Source organism: Colias eurytheme, chromosome 13 (assembly GCF_061535395.1).
Source record: "Colias eurytheme isolate Ceu_HAF_F1 chromosome 13, ilColEury1 Martin Lab GWU primary, whole genome shotgun sequence".
Lineage (NCBI taxonomy): Eukaryota > Metazoa > Arthropoda > Insecta > Lepidoptera > Pieridae > Colias > Colias eurytheme.
In genome coordinates this window covers 1,493,793-1,509,970 of record NC_142992.1, presented here as the reverse complement: position 1 = coordinate 1,509,970, position 16,178 = coordinate 1,493,793, and the positions used below count along the sequence as shown (strand labels likewise).

General features: G+C 31.3%; 1 protein-coding gene across 2 annotated transcripts in view; it reads right to left on the bottom strand.

Annotated features, from left to right (window-relative positions):
• The window catches only part of Picot (putative inorganic phosphate cotransporter protein picot), a 62,216-nt gene that overhangs the window by 8,348 nt on the left and 37,690 nt on the right, over positions 1-16,178 (bottom strand). Inside the window, exons 1-7 of one of the 2 annotated variants that reach the window (XM_090109115.1) lie at positions 14,090-14,344; positions 4,470-4,648; positions 3,533-3,651; positions 2,340-2,469; positions 1,819-1,906; positions 1,183-1,409; positions 399-548 (exon numbers count right to left, since the gene is read on the bottom strand). In XM_090109115.1, the coding sequence (XP_089965241.1) occupies positions 399-548; positions 1,183-1,409; positions 1,819-1,906; positions 2,340-2,469; positions 3,533-3,651; positions 4,470-4,648; positions 14,090-14,171 (975 nt within the window). In that variant the 5' untranslated portion in view covers positions 14,172-14,344. Of the gene's footprint in view, positions 1-398; positions 549-1,182; positions 1,410-1,818; positions 1,907-2,339; positions 2,470-3,532; positions 3,652-4,469; positions 4,649-14,089; positions 14,345-16,178 lie in introns of those variants that run through there. The other variant, XM_090109116.1, reaches the window with a different exon arrangement.

Below are 16,178 nucleotides of genomic sequence, written 5' to 3'. Positions count from 1 at the left end.
TTGTCAACCACAATGTAATTATTTGACAATTTAACGATGAAAGCGGTGGACGGTTTTGCTTATCAGTATTTTTTACAACGTGAAAAAATAATTTCATACAATCTAAATATAATTTTTGAACTCAGACCGATGAAAAAGTATGATGGGAGATTTAGGCAGCCATATGCAAAAACACTGTTCTTTAATAACTTTTGTAGTCGTAGATAATATTTTGCAACAGTTCTTTCTGAATTTTTTATTGGTCTGAGGTTTAAAAGTTTTGTGCCTTTAGCTTTCCTCGATAAATGGGCTATCTAACACCGAAATAATTCAAATCGGTCCAATAGATCCTGAGATTAGCGCGATCAAACAAACTTAAGCTTTATAATATTAGTATAGATTTATCCAAAAATACTCACATCCTTAATAGAGAAGTGCAGCACTTGCCGCATGAACGTCGGCAGTTCTGTCATCAGTGTTTCGTACCCGTAGTTCTGTCCCATGTGGGCCAACATGATGGCCCAGAATGGCATGGACATGAGGATCTTGCTCCACGGGATTGGTGGTGACTGGAAAATATAGATAATATTATAGTAATATACTACGATACGATAGATAAGATACAATATAGTATAAGTCTTGTCTTGTCTTACTTTAAGGGGGTATTTTGATACAGGGTATAGTTAAGAAAGGGGGGTAACTTTTTGGTACAAATAGTGGGTGTGGTGTGTGTAGTGGCTAATGTGGGTAAGTATTTTGATACACTGTTCTATAATTAAAAAAACTCGAAATATCCTTATATTTTTTTTCCAATGGAAATTTTTATAAGTGCGATTTTTTTCCTTTCCTTTAGAAATTAAAAGAATCCGGGCTGTTCTTCCAGATCAACGTCATAATTTCGAAAGAAGTACCTAACTACAGAAAAGCATTGAATTCCACTCACTATTACAAGAACACTTTCTTCAAATTAAAAATTCTAATATTTTATTCATCCGCAAGAATATAGAAATTCTAGAGGTCCGCCCCGGCTTCACCCGTGGTACATATTTCGCAATAAAAGGTAGCCTATGTCCTTTCTCGGGTATCAAAATATTTCCATAGCAAATTTTATGCAAATTGGTTCAGTAGTATAGGCGTGATTGAGTAACAGACAGACAGAGATACTTTCGCATTTATAATATTAGCATGAATTTAAATACTCACACTAGAACCAGCAGCACCCCACAACGAGTTCAAAATATACTTCTTCTCAGCCTCCTTGATACCGGGACACTGTTCCGGGTCCTCAGACACAAAGAGCAGGAAGGCAATACACCAAACTGTGCCAATTAGCCCAAACACGTAGAAGATGGAAGGCCAGCCCCCGGCGAAACCGTACGCGGATAGAAGACCGGACAGCGGCATGGAGATTACTGTGCCGAATTGGGCACCTGAGGAAAAGAAATACTTGGTTAAACGATATTTAAATAATTCTGAAATTGAAGAATAAGTGTAAAAAAGCAACAGTATTGATTGAGATCTTGGAAAAGGTAGAATTAATGAAAAACTGAGAATAAGTCTTCTCGAAAGTCTACGATCTTAGTTTTAGTTATAAATTATTATATGTATGTTAGTCTGTAAGGTATTTATTCTATGGGTCTCGCTATTATCTGTCAGCTGAATTAAAAGTAATATAAAATAAATAAATAAAAACGGCTATTGAAAAACTGTTTCCAATATCGGTTTAAATGAGTAGTCAAGGAGATAACTTGGAAATAAAGTCATGATCGGACAAGATTTCAATAAAAAATACTAATTGGTTGGCAAAAATGTTTTATTAGCCGTAGAGACGTTGCTTACCGGCATATACAGCTGCTCCCATCCGACTCCTTTCGTTAGGCGGAATCCATTTTGCCAACATTGCGTGTGAACACGGCACTATGGGACCCTGGGAACAATAGTATATTTGTAAATAAAGTAATAAACTAATGAATTCCAATTTATTATTTACTATTCTAGCTAATAACATATGTAATTGGATACCTAAATAAATAATATTAGACAGTATACGACGCAAACTATCGCTATTATTGTGTTTGAGACAGTTTTTGATACAAAATATTATTTCCAATATTACTTCAGTTACAGTTTACAAGGTATCGTATCCCCATCTGAATCAAGGACAGTAAGGGTCGCCAATTGATCATAAATCGGTTAAAAAAACATTAAAGTACCTTAAATAAAACTTCCGAACAGTCTAGACTATTTATTTTGATTTATCATTTCAAAGATAGTTAAAATGTGGAACAAAAAACAATATATCCTGAAAACCCACCTTCCAAGTAAAAGTATAGGTTAAATATATAGTAATAGGTACTAACCTCTCCCAAACCCTGGATGAATCTGACCAGAATGAGCCAACCGTAGCCAGCTTCAGCTGCCACTGGCACCAGCAGACCAAAAACGGAGTTGATCAACATTCCCACCCCGAGGAACAGACGGGCTCCGAACCTGGGACAACAAACGAAAGTATAAGAAGACAACCAAGAAGAAAAGAAGATATAAAGAAGGCAACATGTAGAAATATAGGGGAGTTTCCTTGTGGACAGTTTTAACGGTTACTTAGCCATCTTCTTTACGTATTATAGAGTGCAATGAAGAAAAGAAGACAGCAGACAGAGGAAAGTAGAGGAGCTTCTTTTGATCTTTAGTATAGCAACATTTGGCCACTTTGAATGGTTATCATTTTATTACCGCTTCTAATTCATAAAACTGTAAGCGAAAGCGTTATACAAAATCTTCAGAACGAATTTGGCTGAAATTTGGTGCAAACGTATTTTATAGTAGTTAGTATGATCCGAAATAAACAAGGTTGGAAAGTATAGATAGACCACAGATACTTCCAATAAAATTCGCATATATAATTCGTAAACTAAAAGAGCTCACATACTGCTTTATATAATCCACATTGCATCATTGACGCAAACTTTTATTTCTGTATAGAAAATACCCAATAAATTGACCAGCCAAAAGCTTTCAAAGTGAATATTTTCAAACACTTTTTTCCAGTACATTATCTAAGTATAACCGATGCACGTGATGTTACGTTTTTAGCACTTTTGACTGCTATTTCACTAACTAAATTTAGAAATTATTACTTACACTTTTTCGTTAACAACCTCAGCTGTGTTTAAATTAAATTGTGTATTCGCGGAATAAACAGATGAGTTTTTATGAGTATCATCAATCAATCATAATAAAATTAATCTAAGTAAATAGGAATAAGGATTTCAAAGTGATAACGTATAATATAATCAATCATTTAGAATTGCTTGAAGTTTAATCTAATTAGTTAGATATGTTTGGAACAAGTATTTATCATTAAATAAATCTTATTTTTATTTTACTGACTTCTATTTCCTTTTAAATATTTGGGATAAAGTTACATATAGGTACATGAAAAAAATCCAAATTCACTAGGCTTGAGCCACAAATATAACAAACAAAGAAACTTTTGTAAATAAATTAATTTAATTATAGTAAGTATGTATTATCTAAAAATATTGGAACTTACCTTTTGGACAGAATACCGAAGGGAATCTGAGTAATAACATATCCATAGAAGAATGATGAAAGAATATAGCCTTGAAGTGTGGAACTCCAAATAAATTGGCCATCTTGTGTTAACACCTCCTGTAAAACAAAACCAGGTTAGACACATATTTTTATGTTACAAGCAAACAATGATACATATCGTATTTGTATTGGCTTTTGTGTTTTATTCAGTTGTAATTGTAAGATAAGAAACTTTTATTGTATCTCTCATGCAGGAAGATTTGTATTCGTAAGAGAATTTTCCTGGTAATGAAGCATGTAAATATGTAAATAAATTTCTATTTCTATTCATAATAATAAATGCGAAAGTAGGTATATAAGGTAAGGATAAGCGGAAGATACGTTTTTTAGACTACCAGGATAAAAGTCAAAGGTGATAATTTATCCTGCTAATTCAATTTAAATACTCAAAGTGATGACAATGTTGCTCATCAAAAGATATCCTTTCACGTATAAACAGTAACTCAATAGCTCCCCTTAAGAAATATTAATGCTCGGATGATTTTTGACATATCTTTAGACACCTTAATTACTGGTTTACAAGGTCGCTCTAAAAGCAGACCGTTTTTTACATCGTAACAACCCGATAGCTGATGTTAGTTGCTAATTCGGTATAGTGACACCTTCTGAATTGGCACTCTAGTTTCAAGTGTCACTTTACTCGCTCTAAAAAGATTCACGTGTTAGCTACCAATGTAGCATAATTCGGCACATATTAGTAGCAAAATTGTTCATTATAATGACTTTTGATAGAGCCACACTCCTGAATTTACACTGTAGTATCAAGAATAGCTCTACATAGATCCTCTATTACCTTCTTAACCCAACAGTTCTCCTTATTAATATTGATCTCTATTCCTATTTCTCCTTTACCTACCCTCATTAGAATAACCCACCTTAGTAGAATTGCCATCAACAGCCCCGCACTCAGTGTCCATAGCCTCCTTGTCGACAGGCAGCGCGGTGTGGTTCACCATCGCCACGATCGCGACGGACATATTCGTCCTCATGATGTATGCGTTGGCCATTCCGAGGAACAGCATGAACGTCACCCAGTGCCGCGTGCCCAGGCCACCTGGAAGATCGAACTTTATAAATGGACTGGATATTTATTCACTTAGGCGTATTATTTATTTATTTATTTATTTATTAGACACACCAATAATGACTCAATTAATACAATTTACAGAAATACATTAATAATTATTTCATAAACTGAATTGGCCATAAAGCAGGCGTATACAACAATTATAAAAAAATGTCTTAAAATTTTTCAGTTTTAAAAGTCTAAAAATACATAATCAATTTTATCATCCATTGACGAAAAAAATAAATAAATATAAAACATAAAATTCATCACATAATTAAAAATTTATCAAGAATACCTACATAAAATTAATACTACAATGATAACATGATTAAAATTTTGAAATTTTAAACATCCATGAAATAAAAAATATATAAAATTCAATTAAAACATGGCTAAAACACATAAAATACAAATTAATAAAAACACATAAAATAAAATATGTCAAATACATCAAAAATACAACACAGTCACTGAATAAAATTTACTATTTTATTTTTAAAACTATAAAAATATTAACTTAGATGTTTCTAAAGTTGTACGCTTAGGTAATTGCCCGACTCGTTTAGTCGAGTGAACGAGATGTAGGTAAACAATGGAGAATATTAAGCGGGGCGTAAAAATGGTTTTAGCCGTTTTTAAATGCATTATTGTTGGTGTGTGTCCTAAACCTGTACATCTTTTGATACGTCATGGGGTATTAAAAAATTCCATAAGATATGAAAAAGCTCATGTTGCCAGTAATATAGAAGAAATCGAATAATGTCAATTAGTAGGTTAATGTTAAATAATAAATCTAAAAATTATACTTTGAATTAAGTGCGTGTCGCATATTGGCATCGTCATTGTTGATTAAAGATACAAAGTATCATTGTGTTTGGACGGCACTGAAGACTGAAGTGATATCCAAACTGCGACTGATGCATAGCTAAAACACTCAGAAAAAAACTGGACTATACAAATTTACGTTCATAATACCTTAAGAACTTCAATCGAAATAATGAATAGCCTGATAAATTGATAATTATTTGACTCTACATTGTAACGTAGCTTAGATATAATTACTTAGTCAAACAAAAAATAACAGGACTCACGCGATGCGAAAGGCATTTCAATTTGAAAAATAAAACAAGAGAAATGTAAGATTGCATCGGAGTATTCATCATATTATTTCGATTTAATCTTCAATCACTCGAATACAAAACGTAAAAAGATAAGGTTTTGGTATTTCTCTCCATTATACTACAAGCTACATGGCTTTATTTTTCTTTGAATTATTTAAAGCAATAATTTTTTCAAATAAAAAAAATAAGCACTGAAAAATAGATAAGCGAATATTTTTCAATCTTTATAATATTTTGTTGTGAAATTTTATAAAATATTTATTGAGTTTCCTTTTCATGGGCATTGAGATTTTAACTACTGACCTTTATTGAAAATTTTCAAAGAGATTTTATTTTTTATTTGTTTATTCTCTCCGACATTAATTCAAGTTAATCCGCATACGACTTAATTATGCCATATCAGCATGATTATAATAAAGGATTAATTGATTCATAATTAATTATGACAATAATATTAATAGATAAGATATGATTTATGAATAATTTTGCTTTATATAGAAATTACATTAGCAGATGTTGTTGTGTTCGATAAAAAAACATACAATTAATACTCATCAGATTTAGATAAGTTTTTATACATCGATAGATGGAACCGCGGCGAAGAACATTGGCTACTTTTTTGTTACGTTAAAATCTTATTATGTTTCTTATGTATGTCAATACATACATATAAGTAACAATTTACTTATTATATTATTAGATACTAGCGGTCTGCCCCGACTTCGCCCGTGGTACATATTTCGCAATAAAAAGTAGCCTATGTCCTTTCTCGGGTATCAAAATATCTCCATACCAAATTTCATGCAAATTGGTTCAGTAGTTTAGGCGTGATTGAGTAACAGACAGACAGACAGAGTTAGTTTCGCATTTATAATATTAGTATGGATTGGATTTTTTTAAGGTATTACACCACTTTTCTAACTGACTTTTAAACAGCCGTTTAAGAAGTTGCTACAAATATTGAATCACAGTCTTAAAGTAGCTGTCAAATCAATTCATGTAATATAGTTCAAATGAACTAAAAATAAATACACTATTAATTTTAAGTGCACATTTATTGATTTTCGCATGTTTATCAACATCGGATAATGAAAATTGAACATGGTATTGCAGACTGAATTTCGATGCCAATACATTCTAGCAAGCCAAAACGTCAATTATGAATGCACGTGTTTCCGAAAACATATATAACCGTATTATAAAATAATTAGCCTAGAATAACCGAAGATATCTTAGCGGAGACTGTACGTCAATGAATTGACGCATTTAATTTTTTAACGGAAATTCTATACATTTTTATCAAACGAGATTATTTTGAAGCCAAAACCTGGTATAATATGTTTGAAGTCTTTTAGAACTTATTGAATTTGGTCTTCAATGCATTCGTATAAAAAAATCTAAAACCAGGAAACAGGTGGGTTAAGGTCCTATGAGATGAATTAAAATACTATATTTTTTTTTTAATTTACAATATTCTAAGCGCAGACCGTGAATTTGCCGGCTTGATTCTCAAATACAGCCTATATTATGTTCCATTACCATAATAACATGGTTAAGTCTATATGGAAAAGACGTTTTTTTTTTCTTAACCTTAAAAAATTTTCGCCAAACTGTAAAACAGTTTGTTGGCGATGCGCTCCTATGTATTTATATAGATTACCCTATCATATCATATCATCTTAGTACATATTTATTTTCCCCTACAGTCATACGGTTAATAATAGGTGCATGCAAAGGTAGTTCAACATGATAGAGCAAGAGATATATTTTCAAACAAACGATCGGATTTATTATATTGTTAGGAAGTCAAGTAGTTTGTACCTATGTACATGTATTCTATAATAGAGATGTATAACGCCATTGAACATCGGACAGTATAAATCGTGACGTTCACGTTACTGTTTCACCGTGGAAATCAGTTCTCAATGAAATTTATAAAATCAGCGCTATCGTCATCAAATTACATAACAATAGATACAAAAAACTATCAATGGGTAGAATATATTTTCCTGTTGAGAGAGATATAACATAATAATATACATTATACATGTTAGTTTTCTGAATAGTGGAAATTATACATTTTCTTTTCAATGTGCAATAGTCAAAATAAAAAAAAAACTTCAATCTAACGCTTCTAAATACACATGAATCATCATCAAGTCACAAAAAGATAAGAAAAAAATAAAAAGTACACACGAATAGTAGTAGTAGGTAATGAAATAATACGGCGTATTGCACAATTGTCATCTCTTATATACTCATCAAATAGTAAATTACCATATCAACCGTATGTGTACATAAAGCTAAAAGAATCATCTCAATTTCTGACAGTACAATGATACAAGGCGTGACGCGCACGCACCGCAGGACCGGAATAGATCACGCCTTGTGACGTCAATGATTATATATTTATTATTTCATATACAATTTTGCGGTGACCAAAACCCGCATTTTGAGTACTTGTGTAAGTGGTACTTAGGAATGGCTAAGCCATTCTCACATTTTATTTGAATTTTTTTCATAGCATGAAGTATAGAGATGGTAGAGAAAGAAAAATGTGGGAACACTGACCGTGATGGACACGGGAAGAAGGTCAAATTCAGCTAGTTAAAAATACATCTTTACAGATTTAAATATACTATTTAACCGACTCTAAAAGCTAAAATCGTATCGAAGCGTCATTTTCATTGGGTTACCTTCAAAACCTTCTTTTTAAACGATCGGGATTGATATACTTTTAGTTTGTTACTTAATGTTATTCTTATGTGTAAATATTAAAATTTTATTCAACTTAAGTTACTCGAAAACAAAGGGCATTTATTGTAATATAAACCTAACATCAACCGTTGAAAATTATCATTGTCAATTCAGATAAAGAATAAGTTTTTGTTCAAATTCTTTTGTTTCTTTACCTCATTTTCCACAGACATTTTCATTTAAAATATGCGCATACAGCAAATAATCAAGCCAAGTTAAAATCTAATTACGTCCACAGTTTTAACGCTTCCGTTGAATGACTTGGCTTCGTCAACCCTTTTAGGGTTCCGCAATTCAATGGAAATCCACAATCAATATTTATAATATGGTCATATTTGGAATACTGAATGTCAAATGTGATATACGAGCACTGTGAAAGGGTAACTGGTTATGGGAAAGTGTTAAATTCGTTATGTATCAAGGGTTAGATTAATTAAGCGATAAGATTTTACTATTTGACTACTGTTACGAAAAACTATCAAACAATTTAAAAAATATTGATAACTATTTACTAAGATTCAATTTAAACGTAGATAACCTACGACAATACCTTTACAATATGATGTAACGAATAATCAACTGATTAGTTGGTCTTGAACTTTTGACATCTTTATGTGATTACAATAAATACTACTGATAGTTTCATTGAGATACCATGACGACACAGTTACAGTTAATATTCATGTCATTGTAAGTTAAAATATGTTTATGTTAATAGACGATTAAATTTTAAACCCTAGTTTAGTTTATTGGTTGTAACTGGCCTTAAATTTTACATTCTTGTATTGATACAGGTATTTTTCTACTATATTACTTTTCGGACTTTTCCACAATTTTAGCATTGTTATGATAATTGATTTGTAAGTAGATACTTTTGTATACATGCGATAAAACTTTTTTTGCAAATAAATAACGTCTTATAATTTTTCCACTTCCTCTTATATTTTTTCACGATATCACCTATAATAAAATATATCAAGAACCGATAAGAAACAACTGTTTCTCTCATTCCTTACATTCAAGATGGCCTGTAATTGGCAAATAACCCACTGCCAAGGCCAGCTTATCTAGGAAATTTACTCGAGCACTAAATGAGACATGGTCGCCATTAATTAATGTTTAACATTTATACGAAAATAGAAATGTTACATTAATTTTATTATTATAGAAGGTTAAATTAAACCTGAACGTATTTTGGTATTTTGAATTTTCTTATGATAATATTTTATAAATATTTTTATAAAATTAGTTACAAAATTTTACTTAACTTTATAATCTTTGTTAAAAATATTTATTAATAGCCAAATTAGTGGTAGTTTTAGTTAAATCGGCATAAATAAATCGAGTTAGAAATCCGTTAAAAAGTTCAACTCACACTTCATTTCTCAACTTCATCTTCAGTTAACAAAAACTTACAAAAAATACATATAACTACATATATCGAAATGTTGACTTTTTGAATTAGTATAAAAATATGTACAAGCTACAAATTTGAACAAAAAATATAAAGCTAATTTCAAAAACTGGTATTTTATATTCATATTAGAAGTTTCCGCTCATCACATTGTACATTGTTTCATTCACAAAATAACCTCAAATGTTGAGAGTTGAGACCACGTGTTACTATTTCATCATTAAAAGGCATTATGTAATTGATAAACGATTATAAACCATAGCTCATTGTATTACGATTCAACATTTAGTTCTAAGCAACAGATGAGATATAAATAGATATAATCTAAATACAATCACGTCTAGCCTCTGTCTGTACTGTTGTAAATTATGTGATAAATATATAGGACATAATATATTGATAGGGCTTCTTCGCACTGACGGTCAACATTATTTATTTTTTACTAGGTTTCCGCCCGCGGCTTCGCCCGCGCAGTCAAAGAAAAATCCGCATAGTTCCCGTTCCCGTGGGATTTCCAGGATTGCGTCATTTTCCCGGGATAAAAAGTAGCCTATGTCCTTTCTCGGGTATCAAAATATCTCCATACCAAATTTCATGAAAATTGGTTCAGTAGTTTAGGCGTGATTGAGTAACAGACAGACAGACAGACAGAGTTACTTTCGCATTTATAATATTAGTATGGATTTGCAAATTAAAATTACATTTTTCATCTCGTTCCAAATTTAAAACTTAAAATGTAACGTTTGATTAATGTTCCGACTGTTCATTTTTACTTAATAAAAAAAAATACTAAGTATCATAAAACTGGTTTTACATAATTTGAAGTACCATTTAAGATTAATTAATCTTCATTATAAAAGCCAAAATCACTAAATTAAGTGTTAACAGGGTATTTCTAAATTGGCGGATATTTTAACATGATAAAAAACGTTACTGTGGTAAAATATCCTGTTTCCTTATTTCTTTATTCTTTCTAGGTACTAACTTTGTTTTCCTTATTAAAATTATTTTTCTGTTGTAATAAAAAGTTTGTGATTAATGTGTTTATTAATTAATTAAAAATTATCATAAAAATCTGAAAGGAAGGGTAGAGCCATTAAGTCGCTTGTAAGTTTTGTTATAATAATTTATTTTCATAAATGAAAATCATCGAAGAAACAGATGTGTGCTGCATTTAAAGACAGCAACAGCAATAATAAAATAATTGAAATCAATAAATACCCTACGTGGTCGTCAAATAACTATAATACATAATAAATTTTGATTGATTGTTATGTAGAAGCGAAATGATATAAAGTATACAGATTTATTTATAGTCAATGTCTTATAATAATTATTCATTGTTAAGTTTCATTCAATGTATTAGTGCGTGAATACATTACACATTCAACAACCTTATCATTACAATTTTAGGGATCTTTAAAATGCAAATTTATGTCGTAAAAAGGCATTACAAGTCATATATATCGACTATTGAATAAAGCTCGATCCTTTTTATTTATATCACGCAACACGCTGCTAATCTTATATATAAAATTCTCGTGTCACAATGTTAGTCTGCATACTCCTCCGAAACGGGTGGACCGATTCTCATGAAATTTTCTGTGCATATCGGGTAAGTCTGAGAATCGGCCAACATCTATTTTTCATATGTACCACGGGCGAAGCCGGGGCGGGCCGCTAGTAAATTAATAATATATTCTATCTTCTCTACCTCTATCTCTTAAAAAAATATACTAGGTATATTTAACACGACGGAGATTTTTCAAGTTTTTTATTTCACTACACAACAAGCCTTTCGGCTTTCCAGTAAAAACCATCAAATCACTAGCCTTTCACGTGGTTTATAATAAATTCTAGTTTCGAGAAACACCGTCACACGCTGTGACCGAATACAATGGATCTTTGATCTGATGACCTTGACTCTTGGTTATCACTTCCTGTTACTCTTAATGTGGTTAATTTATACCTGATTGGAGCTTGCATATAATTGCGAAAGCCGAAAGGTGATTAGAGTTACTGGCTATGAGATCAAATTATATTTAGTATCGTTCCCTTATTTTTAACCGACTTCAAAAAAGGGGAGGTTCTCAATTCAGACGGTATATTTTTGTAAGTAAAAATTATACCTGGCATGGAATATAACTCTATCTCTCTTTATAAGGATAGTCATCATGTAGATCTCTTTAAAAATACATATAGAGTTATATTTAGCGCTTTTATTTTCAAGAATAGATACTATAATTGATTCTCAAACTACAATTATGAATTAATCAAGTTTTCAAACATTACCACAGAATATATATAATAGTATACCAATATAAATTAAAGTATAAATACAGATAAAATGTCGGAAGATGTTTCATCTTTACAAGATTTTATCGTTTATTAGATAAGTGTGTACTGTGTATTTTATGAGTCAACGTTCTTCAATAATACGTGTAAACGAGATTACTTGGCTGACTTAATCATTGGTTTAATTGCGAAATATTGTTAAAAAAATACTTTTTTTTCCTACCATATATAATTACATGACAGCTTACAATATGTTACGAAAGCAATTTAATAAAATTATTTTACTTGACCCCTCAGCTCCGCCAACAATAATTTTAGTTTCTATCAAAATTAGGTAGGTGAGTAAAATAAATTTTAGGAAGGTTATCTTTTGCCTGCAAAAGAACCGCGTCATAAATAAAATATGTATGAGAAAACTTAAGGCAACGACTATTATGCGATGTAGAGCCTTTATTGAGGAAAATATGTGAAATACATATTATAAATATGCGAATGCATACTATAATTTTAGTAGACGGTAGATTTTTATGCCTGATAGAATAGACATAGAGAGATGTTAAAAAAAAACAAATAAAACGATAAAAAGTTTTCCTGTTTCATTTGCTTAAAATTCATAACTCAATGTAACGTGAAAAACACTCTAAACGACGCATTGAATAGAAAACACTAAGCTGATATAGGTATGAATACCAAATACCAAAACCGATTGAAAAACAAGATTACGATCAGTTCTTGGAGTTTTTGAGCTTGCCAGATTCTCAGAATGAAAAAATACATTTATTCAATGTAGGTACCTAATCAATTTGTGTTGTATCCCGCAGAGATCATGAAATGAATGTTATTTTATGAATATTATAGCTTTTATATTAAAAAGAAAAATTTAATTAGAATTTCATACACTAATTAAAAGTAGAGACTATTTTTTTAACGCATTTTTTTTCTTTGTAACTTTTTATAAAGCGAAATATATTTTTATTTTTTACATTTTTTCCTGCAGTGTGAAGTAATCCTAATCTATGTTAATTTTGATTTTTAATCTATATCTATATAAATCTACTTTTGATATAATCTACAAATCAGCGCATCCAAGCCGAATAGTTTCATTAATACCGGAAAAAGTATTACGCGATAAGATATTATTATATTGCTGATAATCCGATAGCTTGCATTTAGAATTAGGCGAAAAAATCTATATTAAAAAAGCCGGTGTTTTCGGAAAAATATTAATAACAAGAAAATAAAATGAACGGTTGCCGATTATATGTATATTTTCCTGGTAAATTAATTACCTATGTTGAATTTAATATCATCTTTTGATCTTTGTTCCTTTTCCTTGAATATTCCAAGTTAAACTTAGAAGTGCGTACATAATGATTAGGTACACGCTATAATATATTATTTTTTAATTATCTAAGTTTTACAAAACATATATAAAATATTATTTTGTACTTAACTCTACATAATATGTAGGTATTAGAGATTCTATAGACTCTACATTCGGTACCTATTCAAACTTCAGTCACATATTGCATCGTTTAAAAGTATAGCCTGTGGTATGTAGTATACTGTATACCATAGCATAAAATATTTTAATAGGAAAAAAATATAACCTAAATCTACTAACACACTTTAAATTAATTGTAATTTAATTAACTACCTGATATGACCCAGTTAAATCATTATGACTCGTTAACAAAATAAAAATTGACCTACTTTACAGCGAAAAACTACAAACGCAGATAAAATGCTACAAATTTCATAATCCGAGATAAACGCCTACAATACTAACCTAACCTCTTAACCTATTGATAAACATTGAGATATCAAAGGTCGCTTTACCTTTGTAAGTCTTGGGCCTCTGGTCCTCCAAGCCCGGCTGTTCCCATACCAACACGTGGTTACCGCGAGATCTTGATACCATTGTTAAAATTATAATTTAACTTAAAGAAAAAACAACGAAGATCGCGCACGTATTTCCCAAGTCCCAACCTTACGTGACGTTGGAGGGGTTCCCAACGGTTATGAATAAGGGTTTGTACATCGCGAGGGTTGTTTACGGACCGAAAATCTGTAAAATACTGGTGTAAACGGCGCGCGGGTGAAACATGAGTTGTAAACAGAGGGACGCGCGGGCAAGGGGAGCGCACGCGTTCGCGCCGTGAGATGACGTCACCGGCCGACGGCAGTTTTTACTGAAAACCGCCGATAGAACCGCTAGGTGATGGTTGCTTCAGCGAATTCTTTTATGCATTCACTTCACCTAGTAGGTATTTACCCGTCGCGACATTTGAATTGTCAATAGGCGTGGATGCGGCAGTTTTCTGTGACCTCGGACTTTGAGTCATAAATTTAGTGGAGCATGTATAAAATCTTTGAGGATACAGTTTGTAGATGAATTGTTAACATACAGACAGAAGCCTCGTTACTTACTACTACGCACATGTTTAATTGTTATATGTACATATAATGTAACTCTACCTTGCTTCTCTTCTTGCTCTATGAAGTATTAAAAAAATAATTATTATAATATTATATGAATATAATATAATGTAATTTATTCACACAAAAAATGTATAAGATTATAAAAAGTTCAGTTGATTTTGTGTTTTAAATTCTCAAAAAGTTTTGCATCGACAGAGGTCAAATTCCGGCCACATCAAAGATTGTTTATGGTCTATCTAGTAATATGCTATAGTGAAACTGCAGGCGGCGGCTCCGCCCGCGTTTTCAAAGGAAAACCCGCATAGTTCCCGTTCCCGTGGGATTTCCGGGATAAAACCTATCCTATGTGTTAACTGTTAATCCAAGTTACCCTCTATATGTGTACTAAATTTCATTGTAATCGGTTCAGTAGTATTTGCGAATTGCGTGAAAGAGTAACAAACACACACACACACACACACACACACACATCCAAACAAACTTTCGCATTTATAGTATTAAGCATATATTAAGTGAGTAGGATGGATGGTGGCTTGTATTCTACAACTTCATTGTATTTTTTTTCGTTTCTCATTAAAAAAATAAATGCCTTGCCAGCAATTTTGAGAACAGGGAGTCAGGTGATATTCATATAGCACTCCTACCCTATATCTTTATGACTAAGCGTGACCTTGCCCTATAGAATAACCCGTTTCTTATGTAATAATAAATAAATAAATATTACTTAATATACTAAATATTATTAGCTCGTAATTTAAATAATATAATAAGTTAAATTTAGAAACGCGTAAGTATTACAATCCATACTAATATTATAAATGCGAAAGTAACTCTGTCTGTCTGTCTGTTACTCAATCACGCCTTAACTACTGAACCAATTTGCATGAAATTTGGCATAGAGATATTTTGATACCCGAGAAAGGACGGAAGAAATCCTACGGGAAGGGGTTTTTCTTTGAAAACGCGGGCGAAGCCGCGGGCGGAAAGCTAGTTTATAATAAATCTAGAATTGAACCTGCACCCAATTTTGTGTAGATAGATTTTTCACAACTAGACTGTTGACATTTTAATGTTTGGATAGATAGAATAGAATCTTGCAAAATTATCATATCTTAGAAATGGCTCTATCGATTTGACAAAGATTTTTACCAGCAGATAACTCATATTATTTAAAATGCCTTATTTATTTGTTCTGTACATGAATAGATTTCTTATTCAATTCGAATAATTATAACGTACTTTATACAAAGTAGATAATAGATATATTAAAAAGAATAGGTACATGAAAGTCGTGAAATACTTTAAAGATATTCTATGTCAAATATTTTTGTACGCATCGTTAACATAACGACTATAGTTATTGAAAGAAAAATATCTCAAAGTAAATGTATCTGTCATTGCTATACAAATCTAATGTCGTTTCTACAAAAGAACCTTTGATTATTATTATCATCATTATCTTATGTAAAATTTAAGTGACTTTATC